The sequence below is a fragment of the Nylanderia fulva genome, unplaced genomic scaffold, assembly GCF_048542155.1.
Source record: "Nylanderia fulva isolate GAGA-0341 unplaced genomic scaffold, ASM4854215v1 Scaffold11, whole genome shotgun sequence".
Lineage (NCBI taxonomy): Eukaryota > Metazoa > Arthropoda > Insecta > Hymenoptera > Formicidae > Nylanderia > Nylanderia fulva.
In genome coordinates this window covers 401,241-418,314 of record NW_028189302.1, presented here as the reverse complement: position 1 = coordinate 418,314, position 17,074 = coordinate 401,241, and the positions used below count along the sequence as shown (strand labels likewise).

Genomic DNA, 17,074 nt, shown 5'->3' with positions numbered 1-17,074 from the left:
AAGGCAGGAAAACAAATGGTGTCTAATTAAGTTCTCGCTAAGAAGTAAAATCGTAAATTTTTCGAGGACTTATTTCGGCCAAGTTATTCTCCTCGTTTATTACCTTAATTAAACATGATATATATCAAATCGATGGTTTGATAACTTTAATAAGCGTTTCTTCCGCGCACAGTGCAATTGTTTTACAATCTGATCTCACAAGGAAAAGAAAAAAAAAAGAAAAAAGGAGATAAAACCAGAGTGAGAAAAATATGTAACATTATTTTTCTTTAAACATAATTTCTACAGCCATGATTATATCTTGTACGTAATAGAGATAAAGCTGTATAAAAAGAAAACTATAATATAGTTTCATAGTTGATGACAGTAATAATACATAACTATCGACTTAAATATTTAATTACGTAAAATAAATCAGTATTTCCTTTTTTCAGAAAAATTTCATAATTAAAAACTACGATTATTTCATTTTTATATTACTTTTAAAGGAAAGCTAAATGTAAAATATATTAAAAATGAATGTAAAATATTGAAAAATATCTAGTTCTATTAGAAAAATATATAAAGTTTTATTATATCTTTATATATATATTTTCTTTTCGTAAACAATTTTTTATTTAACATTTACGTAAAACAAATCAGTATTTCCTTTTTTCAGAAAAATTTCATAATTAAAAACTACGATTATTTCATTTTTATATTACTTTTAAAGAGGAAAGCTAAATGTAAAATATATTAAAATGAATGTAAAATATTGAAAAAATATCTAAAATTCTATTAGAAAAATATATAAAAATTTCATTATATCTAAATATATATTTTTTCTTTTCGTGAACAATTTTTTATTTTTACCACCACTTTCATTACTTTTAAATTTCAGATATCTTTCATATTAACGTAAAAATATAAATTATATTAATTACGTACCTAAATATAATTTCTATAACATATAATTTTTATGAAAGAGATGTAATCGATATATAATTTATGTATTGTGTGTATGATATATTAACGAACAATGAAAGACATCTGAAATTTCAAAGTAATGAAGGCAGCGGTAAAAATAAAAGTTTATTGACGAAAAGAGATTACGCGGCGGAGTCTCGATCCGTCTTAATTCTCGAAAATTGATATTTACGAGCGACTAAATAGCGCCAATTTCGATAAAATACGGGATATACGTCATAGCCATTATACTGCGGCGTGGTAGAGCGACGACGTAAAAGTAGCTTGCGAGCTCTCCTGCGACAGGCGTCGACATTAATCTACATAGAGAAGCGCAGGACGCGAAGGCTGCGCGCACAAAACAATATCCCGTATTACATCCGTAACGCGCATTCACGTCGTACACACGCGCACGCAACGCAACGGGGATTATCCCTACATCTCGTTCCAAATTAGAAACATTACACAGCAGATTTATCGTCTAATAGATAATATTCGCAATGCATGCGTTAGCAAAACTCAGTCTTCCTTTTTAACACCATCGATTTTATGAATTTTGCGGAAATTTTGTTATTTTATATTATGAATATAAATATGATGTTTTTTTTTTTTTAAATCGGCCAACAGAGCCAAAGCACGAAAAATTAATTATTCGGAATTGTATCTCTTGGTTTGAGATCACTAAGTTCCATATATAAATTAATCTCGAAACTTACATATGGAGAAATAGGCGCGAAAAATATAGGTCCGAAAAGTCGCTGAAGCGGGAATCGAATCCGCGTCTTTTACTTTCCGGACGACTGCTCTTTATATATGGAACTTATTGTTAGTGATCTCAAACCAAGAGATACAGTTCCGAATAATTAATTTTTCGTGCTTTGGCTCTGTTGGCCGATTTAAAAAAAAACATCATATTTATATTCTTAATATTGAGATATTTCTTTCTGATTTCATATTATGTACTTAATTATTTAATTTATTTTATTATTTATTATAATATTTTATTATGTATTTAATTATTTTATTACTTAGCAAACTGGGAAATTATATAACCATTAAATTTTGTATAACAAATTTTATTCTATAATTTTTATATTTTATTTTTTTATAAATTTTATTTTCTTTAAATTATTTTATTATAATATTATAAATTATATTATCGTAATATAAAATGAATATAATTATTACAATATTTAAGAAATCGACGTAAAATGATAAAAAATAGAAATAATGTTGAAAAATAAAATTTCTAAAAATAACAGTATAATTTTTCGAGAAACAATATACAAATATACATGTAGAATTATAGTTTCACATCAATTTTTAAGAAAGGAAGGAGGAAAGATAGAATGCTTTTACATTACTTTGATTAATTTGCTAGCTAGATTATCTGTTATTACAAACTCGCTCGAAAAAACTCTACGAAACATTTATACGCGCCAAGATTTTAACACATCAATGTCGCATTGAAAATGCGTCTTCAGACCGAGATTAGAGACAGCGAGCTGAAAATATAAAAAAGACACAGCGCTATTTTTCCTTTCGTCTCGTATACTCGTGCTTCATTTTGCGAAACGTCTTCTTAGCTAAAAAGATAGAAATGATTACGATATTTTTCTTTGAAGCGTCGTCGAATCCGAACGAATACTCGGATTCACGTCGACGAACGTATCTTTGAAAGTATCATATTAAAATCACCTTCGTAAATTGCACGAGAACGTAAAACGCATTCAGGTTTCTCATTAAATTACACAATTTCCTCTTTGGTTGACTCTCTTCTTCGCTTGCATCAAAATCTTCCCTAGGAAAATTGGAAACAATGCTGTAATTATTTTTAAAAATAATAATTTGAGTAAAATGTAATTATAAAATCTAATTAATAATTTAAATAAAATATAATTTTTAAAAATAACTATATTTTCATACATTTCGTGCTATTGCTGCGAATAAAAAAATATCGCAGAAAATTTCTAATTAATCGTAAAATTTAATGAGTCTATTTAACGCGAAAAAAAATCAACATTTTCGTGGGTATTAATATTATATATAGTTAAAATTTTTTATATTATCCATAACTTTCCATTCATTCAAATTACAATTTAGGAATAAATTTACTGGTTCAAATTACAATCTATGAGTAATACAAATCGCATACGCCATACATATCGATAGAACCAAAGGATGACGTGAAATTCAGTCCTGTATACACCTGAACCACACATTAGCAAAACAATAGACCATATCTCTGTATATACTCTACCTTTTCGTGAAATACTATGGTAATCGGACAATGCATGCAGTCTGAGTATATTGAGCAACTATTGTCAGAATTATATATTATGTGCATTCTACATACGCGCATAAGCGATATCGCGAATTAAAATATCAATGTATCCTACAAAGCATTGTGTTTAGATGATTTCAAAATTAGCTGAAGATGAGATGAAAATATGTAAATTTATCTTAGATAAGATGCAGATAATTTGGAATCTAAATATATATTAGATAAAAGATACAATTATAAAGAGATATAAAAATTTTTATATTTATTTATTTGTAAGGTTTTACCGATTACTGCTTAAGTTTTGCTACTTAATTAATAATTATATACTTAAGTATTTGTATGTATTATAACTCTAAATTATCTAAATATTATTTTAGATAATTTAGTAAATGTAGAGTAGTAGTTAAGATTTACAAATCGATCTATATTATTTCTTCGCCATCAGATGGCGCTTCTATCTATATTATCGACGATCTAGTAGTTTTTTGTTCTATGTTTCTTGTTAGCTCAAGAAAAGCTCTCTGTAATAAAGTCGGTCATATTATTGAGTTTCTTTATTGTTTAAACTAATAAAGGACGCCTGCATTATTTATTAATACCAATAACAGTAAAGATAACATTTTTTTCATCTAAGACATGCAGATATAAATAATATATATTTTTATTACCTGTACATATAAAGTCAAAATTTTATAAATAATCATCTATATAATTTTATTTAGATAACAGCAAACACTGATCCTATACCTGCTTTAATAGATATGAATACTGAAGAAGGAGTAACTAAACTAAAAAAATATATCATTTTGTTAATTGCTGGGTAGAGACGTACGATAAAAGACAAAGTCGCAAAGTTCGCGCTCACTTTGCCAATTCCGAGTATAAGGAATATCCGGGAGACATTCTGGAAAAAATCCAGAAACTGTCTTATAAAAAAAAATCGCGGAAGCTACTTACGATCTAATGACGCCTCTCTCTCTCTCTCTCTCTCTCTCTCTCTCTCTCTCTCTCTCTCTCTCTCTTTTTCTCTCCTCTCTCTCTTCCCATTTTCAAAGTAATCTTCTTCTATAGTAGTGCAAAGTTGCCGTTATAGCTGCGGGTCGTTGAGGCGACTTTAAAAGCCATTTTCAAGTATATTATTCATAAACTTTATCGCTGTCGGAGTGCTTGAGCCGAATCGCCTTTCATCGTAATTTTCTGGGAATGGCAGAAGAACGTGACAATGACAAATCTGTGCTACGGATCGGTGGAGATGAGAGGAATTTTCGAGTTTCCGAGTCGCGCGGAATTTTTTTTCTCCTTGGAATTAGAAGGAATCGGGGGATGCAGCTGCAGAGCTGCATCTCGTTGCAGCTGTCAATCAGACGCATCTCTTTGTCAAAGAGAAATTCTCGATATTTTGCATCCGAGATTTAAATTCACTCGCGAAATAATTACGGATTGTGCGCAGAGAATTAAGGAAAATGTTATATCTGGGATCCCTCAATTTGATAGTGTTTTATAGATTTTTATCGAGATAATGTTGCAAATTATAATGCGGTATCGTTAATAGTTTTCGAAAAATTAATGTTTCAAAAGTTTAATTTTTTTTTATTTTTTATATACTCTTTTAATTTTTATACATTTTTTTTATAAATTTTTATATATATTTTTATATATTATATATTTTAATTTATATGCAAATATAAATATATATTTTATACGGGATGTATATTTTTTTATATATAATATAACAATATGTCAAAATATTTGACAAGAGATCATTTTTACAGACTTTTTTCATCAAGTTTTCTAATATAACAAATCAAATTTTACAATCAAAAATAGATTTGAGTTAAATTAGAATTCTTTCGAAGGATCGCTTTATAATACTCATAAAACTAAATTATTACACCAAATATATTTTTTCTCAAATTATTATTTATCACACATACATATGGTACGAATTGTGAAAGAGTTACTATTGTAATTTTTAAAAATCGATATCTCGAAAACTATGGATCGTAGCGCATTGTGATTTGCGGCATTCTTCTTTTGACAGGTAATGCTATAAAAATGATGTGTCAAATTGAGGGGTTCCGGAAACTATATTCTTGCCGACGAGGTTTATTTAATTTCGCGGCGAATCGTCGTCCATTTTGCAGCGATACAAGAAACATTCGACAAACGCGGGCGCGTTTTCCAATATCCATTATAGCAGGCTACCGCAGCAGGTTGCCGCTGCTTCCAACTATTCACAATCGCGCGAAAACAATCGACCAGATGACCACTTGAATTACCGGTCGAGAATTAATGTCGCGAGAGAGAACGAGAGAGAAAGAGAGATTTCTCTCGTTTCTCGCTTTCTTGCAATAATAATAACGCGACGATTTTTTTCAACCGAACGTCGGTCCTCGATCAATTTTACGATGTAAAAAAACACTAGAGTTTTCGCCAATTTTAATCGAGAATAATATAAAGTCATTTTTGTATCGGAGAAAAATTTCGCGCTTCCATTTTCTTGCTAAAATTCAATGGATTTCGAAAATAGTCAGATAACTTTTGTGTATGTAAGGTACAAAATACATTTTTCGTGACTGCGCAGAATGTTGCCATTCAATCTCGATTTTCGTATTGACCAGAACGATAGTAGTTTTTTAATCGACAATAGCGGAGTCGTGCATTTTTTCCGGTATTACGGAATTATCGACTGAACAACCTGGTCGATGAATTCCAGTTTCCACGAGTGGCGGATAGAGTTACATTATTGGTCATTTGCCGGGCGAACTTTATTTCATTTTATTCGCAAAAGTATAATGAACTCTTTGCGATTTAACCTTTGCCCATTATATTTTTATTATGTCTCCAGAAGATCTGTTCAATTTACAGAAATTAAATATTTCTTAATTTTCTCCAACTTATTTGACGTATCTTTTCAAGTATTAAAAAAAAGAAAAAATTTATTGTTAAAAAGAAATTTATATTTTAACTCTTTCAATTCAGTTGAAAATAATCTCAACTCTGAATATAAGAAACAAATTCGTCTCATGTAACTCTTTTATATTAAAAAATATTATTTAATTAAAAATGAAAAAATATTATATATTATCAGAAAGAAATATTTTTATCGGCTCTCAATATTAAGAATATAAATATGATGTTTTTTTTTAAATTGGCCAACAGAGCCAAAGCACGAAAAATAAATTATTTGGAACTGTATCTCTTGGTTTGAGATCACTAAGTTCCATATATAAAGAGCAGTCGCCCGGAAAGTGAAAGACGCGAGTTCGATTCGCGCTTCAGCGACTTTTCGGACCTATATTTTTCGCGCCTATTTCTCCATATGTAAGTTTCGAGATTAATTTATATATGGAACTTAGTGATCTCAAACCAAGAGATACAGTTCCGAATAATTAATTTTTTGTGCTTTGGCTCTGTTGGCCGATTTAAAAAAAACATCATATTTACATTATTATATATTATACAATATTATAAATAAAATAATTCGTAAAAGATTTTTAAAAAATTTTCAAATATTAAAAGTAGGGCTGTAATATCAAACATTAATATTCTAATGCAGCCAGAATATATGAATTCAAAATTCTGTGACCGCAAAAGCTTTTATTTTTATCGTGAAGAAATGAACTCGTATATTTTTCAGTGTGCATGTATGACACAAAGTTACAACCTGAACACAAACATAATTAAAGCCAGCAAGATAAAAGATAAAATTACGTTAAAAACCAGAATAATATTGTAGCGAGAACATTATTATTAATTATTAAGAAAATAAATATTAAATTTAATTTAGCAAAGAAATAATTTCATTTGTCTCAAATTGAAAGAGACACAGGTGAAAGTTAAACCAAAGCGTTGAAATATATTTATTATTTGTATGTACATTTATTTTTCGACCTAGCCGAGTCGGTTGACGCGAGTCCTTCTCCTTGCCATGTTTTCCAAAAACCGATAAAATTTAAGTTTTAGAGGTAACTGACGTGGCAAAAAACAAGATCAAGGAGAAGGAAAATTTTATTAAGCGAGCCGACGACGGTGGGACACAGAGAGATTTGTACCGATTGTCTCAAATAAACCATCTCACGTTAAAACAAAAATCAACCGCGATAGATCCATACGTTTATCAATTTCACCTATTACTCACTCGTTACACTAAAATATTAATATTTTATTTAAATAACAATTTTCTCTCTCGGAATTTTGACGTTTATAACAGATACAAATATTGATAATAATTAAAAATTATTATTATTATTGAAAAAATAACCTGCAGAATATATTATTCTTTACTCTATAGAAATATTTATTATTATACTTACACATATGATTTTAATTATCAATGAATTCATTTTCTGCAATAGCTCTCGGCTGCAGTGTTTAAAAGACTAAAAATACAAATTATTTTAAAATTAAAAATTTAACATTCGGACTTTTAGAATTTGCAAGACGTATCATCAATTATTACCATGACATGTTTAATGTATCCCCAATGTATCAATTTGTCGTGCGAGCAATGAACTAGTTTGCAGTTTGGCTGAATCATTTATTAAGCAAAGGTGAATACACAGAGGTTTCGATCGACCAGAAGAGACACTCGTCTCATTTCAAATTTTATGAAGGACCACTTGTACTCGAGACCGATCCAATTAAAGCCATCTCCACGAAGGCTACAAATTTCTAGCCTTCGAGAGAATATGGAGGATGAAGTTAGCCAGCGCGCGCTTCTCATTGGATGAGCACCCGTTATAGCCTATTAACTTAAACTCATTGTGATTTAATGTGATTTGCATCTTATTAAAGCACGCGTCAGGAATTATTTCGGTAGACGAATAATAATGAGCGCGAAATTCTCCAAGTCCTCCGATCTACTAGAATGAATTACAATGTTTGGCGTTTCGGGACATTAGCTTCTAGCGAAACCGAGAACAGGTTTATTCAATCTAATATATGTTTGTCGTAATTCAAATCCGAACCATTTTCTGTTTCGCGGAAATAAAAGATTTATGTATAGGAGACTCGTTAACGCGAATTGTTTAACGAACCGCGTTTCACGTTTCATCATTATCGATCAACACTCTCGTGTTAGTTAGCCTATAACAGAGGGTTTCCTTTGCTTCTTGAGGAAAATAATGCCTTTACAAAAAAATGTCGTCTTCGCAGCTTATCATTATACACCCCGTTGAACCGTCGATCGACTTATTGATATCATATTTCAGTGAAAGAGGAACGCAAATTTTGCCGATATCGCGGAAACACGAGGGGAAATGTCCTCTTGTTTTGTTCTGACGCAATTTTCCTGACTCGAAAAAACGAATTAAAATTATACGCGATGACGTATGCGATTGTAAAAACTTACAATTTTGCCGAAAGCATCATTCACGAATTCGTAAAATGACTTCCGATGAAAAGAGGTATTTGATATTTCAAAGTGCATATATATATATATATATGGAGGGTGAAAATGTAATGTGACCGAAAAGGAAGTGATTTCTCAAAATAAATCGAATATATGTTGAATACATTTTTTTATTAAGCTTCATTTTCAAGAAAATTTATTTTTAAATTTGGATAATTAATAGTGATATTTATCTTCCTTTAAGCTTGCGAATGAAAACCTTGTTCCAATTATGCCTACCGAAATATATATGTATATTAGAGTAAAAATCTATATATATATATATATATATATATATATTAAAATATATTTTAACTAAAATGTTATATATTACAATATATAATATTTTCTTTAAAATTGCTAAATTAATTTTATCTTTATATGTGGATATGCAAAGAAAATGTTACAATAGAAATTACAATATAATTTTTGTAATTGTGAAACATACTAACAAAAAAAATCACAATATTTTTATTGGATTATAATATTATACACGTTTTATATTCTGTAAAAGAACGTTATAATTATTCAAATACATTGTGTAGTTTTCTTTAATAGGTGAGATTATTTAAATCCGTTTATTAAATAAAATGTTTATATATATATATATATATATATATATATATATATTTATATATTTAATATGTATATTTATGTATTTATATATATGTTAATGGAAAGTTGTTGTCGAGAATTGAATAATGTTTTGACAAAATTCTCATAAAACTGTATTTAAATTAGAAATTACAGCGACAAAATTTAAATTATTTCTCATGCTACTTTTTAAAAATATAAAAATGTATGTGTATTTGCAAATTTTTCCTCCGACAAACATAAACTTTAGGACGCTGTGATAACACAAACTTGGATAGATATTTAAATTAATTAATTATTACTGACATTTTTTAAAATTAAGTGAATGTGTAATGTCAATGTAAGTCAAATGTCTAATATTTTTTTCGAAATTTAAAAATAAAACGATATTTTAATAATTTATTACTTTAATCCGGCAGACATTATTTCTGCTTTTCTGCCTGCGAAGTGGCATACAAATATAAAATTATTACAGCTAATACAATAACTAGATTTACGAGTAAAATCCAAAAGTATGGAGTATAGAAATACACAATGAGAAAGAAATACTCGAGAAAATCTTCTTTCTAGATCGTTACGTTATAAAGATTTCAATTTAGAACTAAAGTAAGCTGTAGATGAAATCTTGAAAGTGGTTGAAAGAACGATACAAGATGGAAGGTGAGAAAATTTAGCGAACAATACAATTGTCTTCGACATTTCTCGGTGAGCAAAATGTAAAAAAAAGCACCATTCAGTTTAAAAACGACATATCCCGCTCGGACAAAGAAAATATTATTTCCAATCAATAAATTTAAAGTTTAAATAGAAATAAAAAATATTGCATTATTTTCAATAATTATAGAGTTCTCTATTATATTTATCCCTTAATAATACATATACAATATTTTTTCTTACATATACTTATATATGCAATATTTTTTTATATGCACATATATTTTTTTCTAATATATATTTTATTATATTAAAAATGAAAAAATATATATTTATTTTATACTAAAAATATATATCAAAAAAATATATTTTTTTATACTTAAAGTGTAAGTTTCTTGAACACGAAATGTGAGCATTTTCTTGTAGCTTATTGACCCTTCAAAGAGAAAGTCAAGAGTTTCACTTCCACATCAAATTCCCATTTTCTATCATTTGTCAATGACACAAGCCGATCGATTGCACGCAAAAAGTGGACGCAGACGGAGATTAAGTCAATAGAAAACAGAGTCGCACCAAAATAAATTGTAGTTTTTCTTATAAAACGTACACACGTGCCATATAACGATAATATAACCTTTGTTCGAGAGTTAAAAAATTCAAGCAGCAAAAATACATTACATGGGGCATTTTATGTTGTGTCTATATAAATTTTCCGACATTTTTTTTCTACATTTTTAACAGAGGAATAATTTCATTCGCATTTACATGCTGCCAAATGTGTAACAAAAGCTTGTTTCGCAAAACTATATACAGGGTGTTCCAGGAGGGAAAGTACATATTTTATGAGGTTGACCATTTTGAGTAAAAAAGTTTATATTAACATGTGTTCAATTTTCAACAGGTGTGGAGTTACAGCCGTTTGAATGTTAAACATCAACAAAATCTGACACAAATAAACAAGAATATAAAAATGACTTATTTCTGCAAAAAACTTACAATAATTAATGAAGCCCACATGAAGAACTTATTGATGAAAATACAAAAAACTGATTGTAAATCAAGAATTTTATCAGTGCATCTTCTTGTGCTCTTAATTTATGTTTGTAGAGCTTTTGCATCAATAAAAAAGCACTAATAAGTTTTCTGCAGAAAGAAGTCATTTTTATACTCTTATTCATTTTTAGCAGATTTCGTTGATACTTAAGGAAATCCTAAACGTCCTTGAGAAGTCTTTTGTTTTTTTCCTGTTTTATCGACAAAATGTAAGGTTAGATTAAATATAAATAGATTATTCTTTTTATTGACAGTTTGTACATACAAAAAAAATCAGGCCGAATTTGGCATTGGATAAAGGAATATAAATGAATGTTTAGATATCAATTTGGAAGCCTAGTAAACAAAAATAACTCATTTTCGTGTGCACACATATGCACGAAAATGTAAGATGAGTTATTTCCGTTTACTAGGCTTCCAAATTGATATCTAAACATTCACTTATATCCCTTTATCCAATGCCAAATCTGATCTGGTCTTATTTTATATGTACAAACTGCCAATAAAAAAAATAATCTATTTATAGTTTATCTAACCTCACATTTTGTCAATAAAACAGGGAAAAACAATAGACTTCTCAAGAACGTTTAGGATCCCCTTAACATTCAAATGGCTGTAACTTCACACCTATTGAAAATTGGACACATGTTAATATGAACTTTGTATTACACGTGCAGGCAAAGTGGCACTTTGTGTGCGTGTTTTTTGTGCGGAAAGCGGCCGATTTCCCACGTTGCCATCTAGCGGCGCCGCGGTGAGTGAATAAGCCGCCATCCACGGCTGAAGCCGTAGGCAATGTATTGAACACGGCTATTCCCGCACCGTGCCGCCGCAAAATGGCGGCGTGCGATCGGCCACCTCGCGCACAGAAAACGCGCACAAAGCCACTTTGCCTGCACTTGTAATACAAAATAGTATGTGTATCACGTGCGGATTGACAATTGTTCACTCGTGTGGGGTGGTCGCACTCGCCTTCGGCTCGTGCGTCTATCCCCCGCACTCGTGACCAATTGTTAACTTTCCGCACTTGATACACAATATACTATTTTTATTCAAAATGGTTCATACTATAACCTCCTACCCAGTGAGAAATGATTGGTCGAATCGTCATCGTTGATTCGATATCGATTCGACGAATTTGACATCGATTCGACAACAAATCGACATCGATTTGACCATCATTTCTCACTGGGTAAAATATGTACCTTTCCTCCTGAAACACCCTGCATACGGTGAACTACTTTCTACGGAAATGAGTGGTATTATATTTATGGATGCGTAGTATATGTACTTTCCATAATTAAGCGACTCTGTAATTCACTTTTGCCGTACGGTTATCCTTAAAAATAGTATTTGCGCGTATAAGCACTCGTGGTGCTACGCCGGATGCATTTGTACGCAGCATGCAAATGCGCGTCGCATGTCTGTATGTGTGTGTATATATTATGTGTATGTGTGTACGACATTCGTAAATGTAACATCGACAGCCGGAGCACCTAAAACACTGTGGTCTGAGTGCATTTTCAGTCGGCGTGTTACCTGGGATCTGATTTATAATGTCCTAAGAACATGGCACCTGTTCGATAAGTGGCAGTCACTTTATTCCCGTAGGAATTGTAGAAAGTTAGGGCACTCTTCGCACGCCGCAGAAAATCGATATAGCGGTGGTTTAAAATTTCACCGCACATGCAATACTCGTACTTTACTTTTCTGTCTTTCGCGAGAAGACAAGACTTTATCAGATCGGACGTGCCGAATTGGACGGCGGTGAATTGAATCGCGACAAATGCTTTTCCAAATAATATAAATAAAATATAATAACAGTAAAAAATAGAATCGTTTGACGTAAGAAAGTATTCCAAGGTAATAAAAAAATATTTCATCACAAAAATCAAAGAGTTCGAGGAAGTAGTCCAGTAAAATTAGACTTGAAAAGGGCAAAACTTCAAAGAAAATTATAATCAAGCTGAATTTTTGTGGAGATCTTCATTTCGATGTTTTAATGAAATCCTGAAAAGTATTTAGCCTTAATTTTAGCCAGAGCGTTTTTTATGGAAGAATAAAAGAGAGTAAATTTTAATTTTTTGCCATTATCTCGAAAACTACCTATTTTTCGAGAAAAATAGTTATTATCAGAATTGTAGCTCATATAATTCTCTACAAAAAAGATTATTATACTTTTTTTTATACAACTAAAATATGTAAAGTTGTACGAAAAAAACTAAAACTTATCCCCTTTTACTCCCCATAAAAAAGCTCTGGCTGAAATTAAGGGTACTTTTCAGAACTTTATTAGAATATCGAAATAAATGTATCCACAAAAATTCAACTTAAATGTAATTTTTTTTAAAGTAAAAGTCTAATTTTACAATCTTGAATTTTAAGTCATTTTTCAAAGTCATTTGAAGATCAATCTAGTTTTTTTTAATGATACCAATTTTTTTACACAAATTAATTTCTCGCAATATTCAGCATAAAAAGCTATAATGGTATTTTTTAATTTGACATAATTTTACATAAATTATAAAATATCTCGTAAAATGACATCACTTCAATATTTTATGCACGAAATAATAAACGGAATCAATCAGTATAAAAAATATAGTTCTTTTTATAAAGTATGTGATTTGTAACTTAGCAGTTACATTTTTTTAATCAACTATGATTAATAATGACTAATGATTGAAATTAATAATAAAACGAATCAATTGGTTTTCTCTTTACACCAATTGATTTCTCTCATCATTCTGTATAAAAGTATTGAGGTAAAATCATTGAAAAATGTATTTTACCTCAATAGAGAAAAATTGGTGTACATAAAACTGACATAAATGAATTGTAACTTGTTGCATAAATATTAATTGGTATTTTATAATAAAGAACAGAATTATCTGGAAATTATCGGATCCAATAACATCAAAGAAAATGACATTTGCGTGACAGGTGTAAGATATGATGGAATTTATATCAATTTTCTAAACTGAAAAAAATATATATAGATATATATATGAAGCAAATATATATATAAATCGTATCGATTTACACGCACGAGACGACACGTTCGAAAATGTCGATACAATGCACATTTATTTAATTCTACACTACACTCGGACTATTGTTATTTATAGGGTACAAGCGCAAAAAAAACAGATGAAATTATTGCGTTGACGTTGATGGTTTTTTAAACGATTAATTCTCATAAAAACTTAGGCAAAAGAGAAATGTAAGAGAGAAAGAGTATATAAGTCTGATATTCATAAATATTTCATTTATACTAACAATAAGATGTATATATATCTTTTTATGGAGCGTTCTTGTATTTTCCTCGACATCAAAGAGAAATGGAAATAATTTCCCGCGGAGCAGTTATCTTTAAACATAATAGTGAATATATACAGTATACATTCTCTTGTTGTCGAGAAATTTGCGAAATAAATGTTATTTCAAAGGGCTAAAGAATGCATTTATTTAGACGAGAAGTAAAAAAAAAAGTAAAAACGTGCACTCTATTTTTCATCATTTAGACACATTTTCATTGTCAAGGAAGGAAAAGTGTCGTAACTATGAACGCTTTGACGCTTATATATATAAAGAGAAAGAATTGTTACAAGAAAAAATTCTTAAATTTACACGGCACTCAAGTGGCCAAAAAAAAGAGCGGTGACAATTCATAGAGTGAAACAATTTTCTATATAAATGCGTTTATGTGTGTTCCAGTGCAACCGCAGTTTATACGTGTCATCGACGAAAGTTCGAAGAATACTTTGAGCACCGGTGCCACTTTAGGACCCATAAATGAGGGTTCAACAATAGCTCTATATTGCGAGAGCGGAAATGGCAAACCTGTACCTACAATCGAGTGGTTTAAAGATGACCAGCCACTTGAAGGTAAAATGTTTACAATGTATCTTTACCCTAGAGCGGATAAATCTATTTATATAGTTCGTGCATATTTCTAAAAGACTAGAAAAAACATAATTTAACATACCTAATACATAATTTCTTCATTTTATATTTTTTCATATAATAATATATCCCTTTTGTGCCATAATTGAAAATTAATTCAATTAACAGAATTGTCAAAAAAAAAAGTTCTATCTTCATTGTTTTTAATTTAATCTTTTTTTTTATAAATTAAACAATTAAAAGTTAATAATTCTATTTAAATGAGCAAAACGGTTTTTTATTTAATAATATTTTTCAATTAATTTGAGTGAGATTGAAAAATTATAAAATATATAATTAGTCATATGTTTTGTAATTTTTTAATTCTGCTTATATCTGAAATTAATTATAAGAAATTCACGCATAGACACACACGCGCATTCATATATTTATAAATTTGACACTCAACATCTTAATATTTTCAGTTATGCGAGATATGACAAGTATATCCTGGAGCACAATTTTATCTAACATATAATATTCTAGTTGAAGATAAATATATGAAATGTTAAAATGTATAATTTTATTTCTAATGAAATTTTATATGAACTAAAATATGTACCATTACCATTAAACCATTATTCAAACGCGAATATTAGAAGACATTGATTCTTTATTAACGATCAATTATCGATAATATTAAAATAGATTCATCTTTTCTTTTTTCTTTATTTAATTATAAACTTTATATGCTTCTTCACATATAAATAAATGTTCGGTGTTTTTATCACAATATTTTTCGCCATGCATATCTCGAAAAATATGCTTCATTCTAAAGCCCGACCTTTTTAAAAATATATGTATATCTGATATCGCTCCTCTCTTTTTCTCTCGAGACGTGCTTGTCAAGAAATATAAACTGTTCCATTTCAGCGACGAGCTCGTCGACCATTACTGATACCGGGTTAGGCACTGGAAGTAGTTTGCTGGAGATGCAAATTACACGGGAAGAGTTAGGCGCAACATTCACGTGTAAAGTCAACAGTATTGCCCTCGTGGAGCCACTCACCGTTGATATTAAACCAGATGTACATGGTAAGTACACATACCCTATACTCACAAAAATAGCGTCACAGAATATTGCTGCTCGCAAAATGAAGAATGCCTCTATGAACTGTGCAACACGATTGAAAAATTATTTCCTGTCTGTGTGTATTTATTTATTTATCATATACGTAAATTAATTAATTAAAACAATTTATTAAATAAATAAATATACAGAGTGTAACTCGAAAAACATATATGAAGCACATTGTCAGATTCTGCGACCAATTTGGAAACACTTAAACCTTGTAAGTTTTAAATTAAAATTCTATTGAAATGAACTCTATCTGAAATTAACTGAAAAATGTAGTTTTGTTAATATTTTAATTCTACAAAGTTTAGTTTGTGAGAAGCTCTGCTTTTTCAATTAGTGATATCTTAAAAATTATTGGTGCTTCGACATTTTCACTGAGGAAAAAAATCATCTATCCTGTATATACATATATATATATATATATATATATATATATATTTAGTTATGTGTTATATTTAGTACATTGTACATACACAAGTGTGAAAGAATTTTTTTCCCAGTGTTTTAAATAGCAAAAATATATATAGGTATATTTATTATTTTTACCAACTAGTGCACAAACGCGATAGACCTGTATGCTTTACTTTCAACTAAATATTTTATTTCAGGGAATATTATTTAATTAATTAATTAATTTGATTTCAATTTCCTTTAATTTATTTCTCAAATACTGATTTAATATATTTTATTCCGTAAAAATAGAGCTTTAAACAGATTATCGCTGAAACCTCTCAATATATAATCAATCGAAAAACGATCTTTAATTATTACCTTCGTTCAAAATATCGGCTTTACATTCGATCACATATGTCATTGACAGAAAGAGGAAAAAAGGAGGGAACAGATCACAGAATCATCTATGTACACAATTTTGATTCCGCGACATAATTTGCACGCAGTATATAGTATACAATCCGATAAGTATCGATTTCAAGCTCAATAGAGAGCATAGTGATAGAATGGAGAACAAACGTGGATAGATATTTCGACCCAAATTTGCAACAACAATTCCGCCGGAGGGTGAGATATCGTTTATTCATTAAATCAAAACATAGGTACATCGGTAAACTCGCGCTCGTGCGAGGTATGAATATGAATGGTGGGTTCTAGGACCAAAGAGCACTGTATC

At 29.7% G+C, this 17,074-nt stretch overlaps 1 protein-coding gene across 6 annotated transcripts in view; it reads left to right on the top strand.

Moving 5' to 3' along the window:
• nrm (neuromusculin) overlaps window positions 1-17,074 on the top strand; it is a 267,044-nt gene that overhangs the window by 182,003 nt on the left and 67,967 nt on the right. For all 6 annotated transcript variants that reach the window (XM_029310733.2, XM_029310734.2, XM_085486117.1 and 3 more), the window contains 2 exons: window positions 14,640-14,810; window positions 15,741-15,902. In XM_029310733.2, the coding sequence (XP_029166566.2) occupies window positions 14,640-14,810; window positions 15,741-15,902 (333 nt within the window). The remainder of the gene's footprint in view (window positions 1-14,639; window positions 14,811-15,740; window positions 15,903-17,074) is intronic.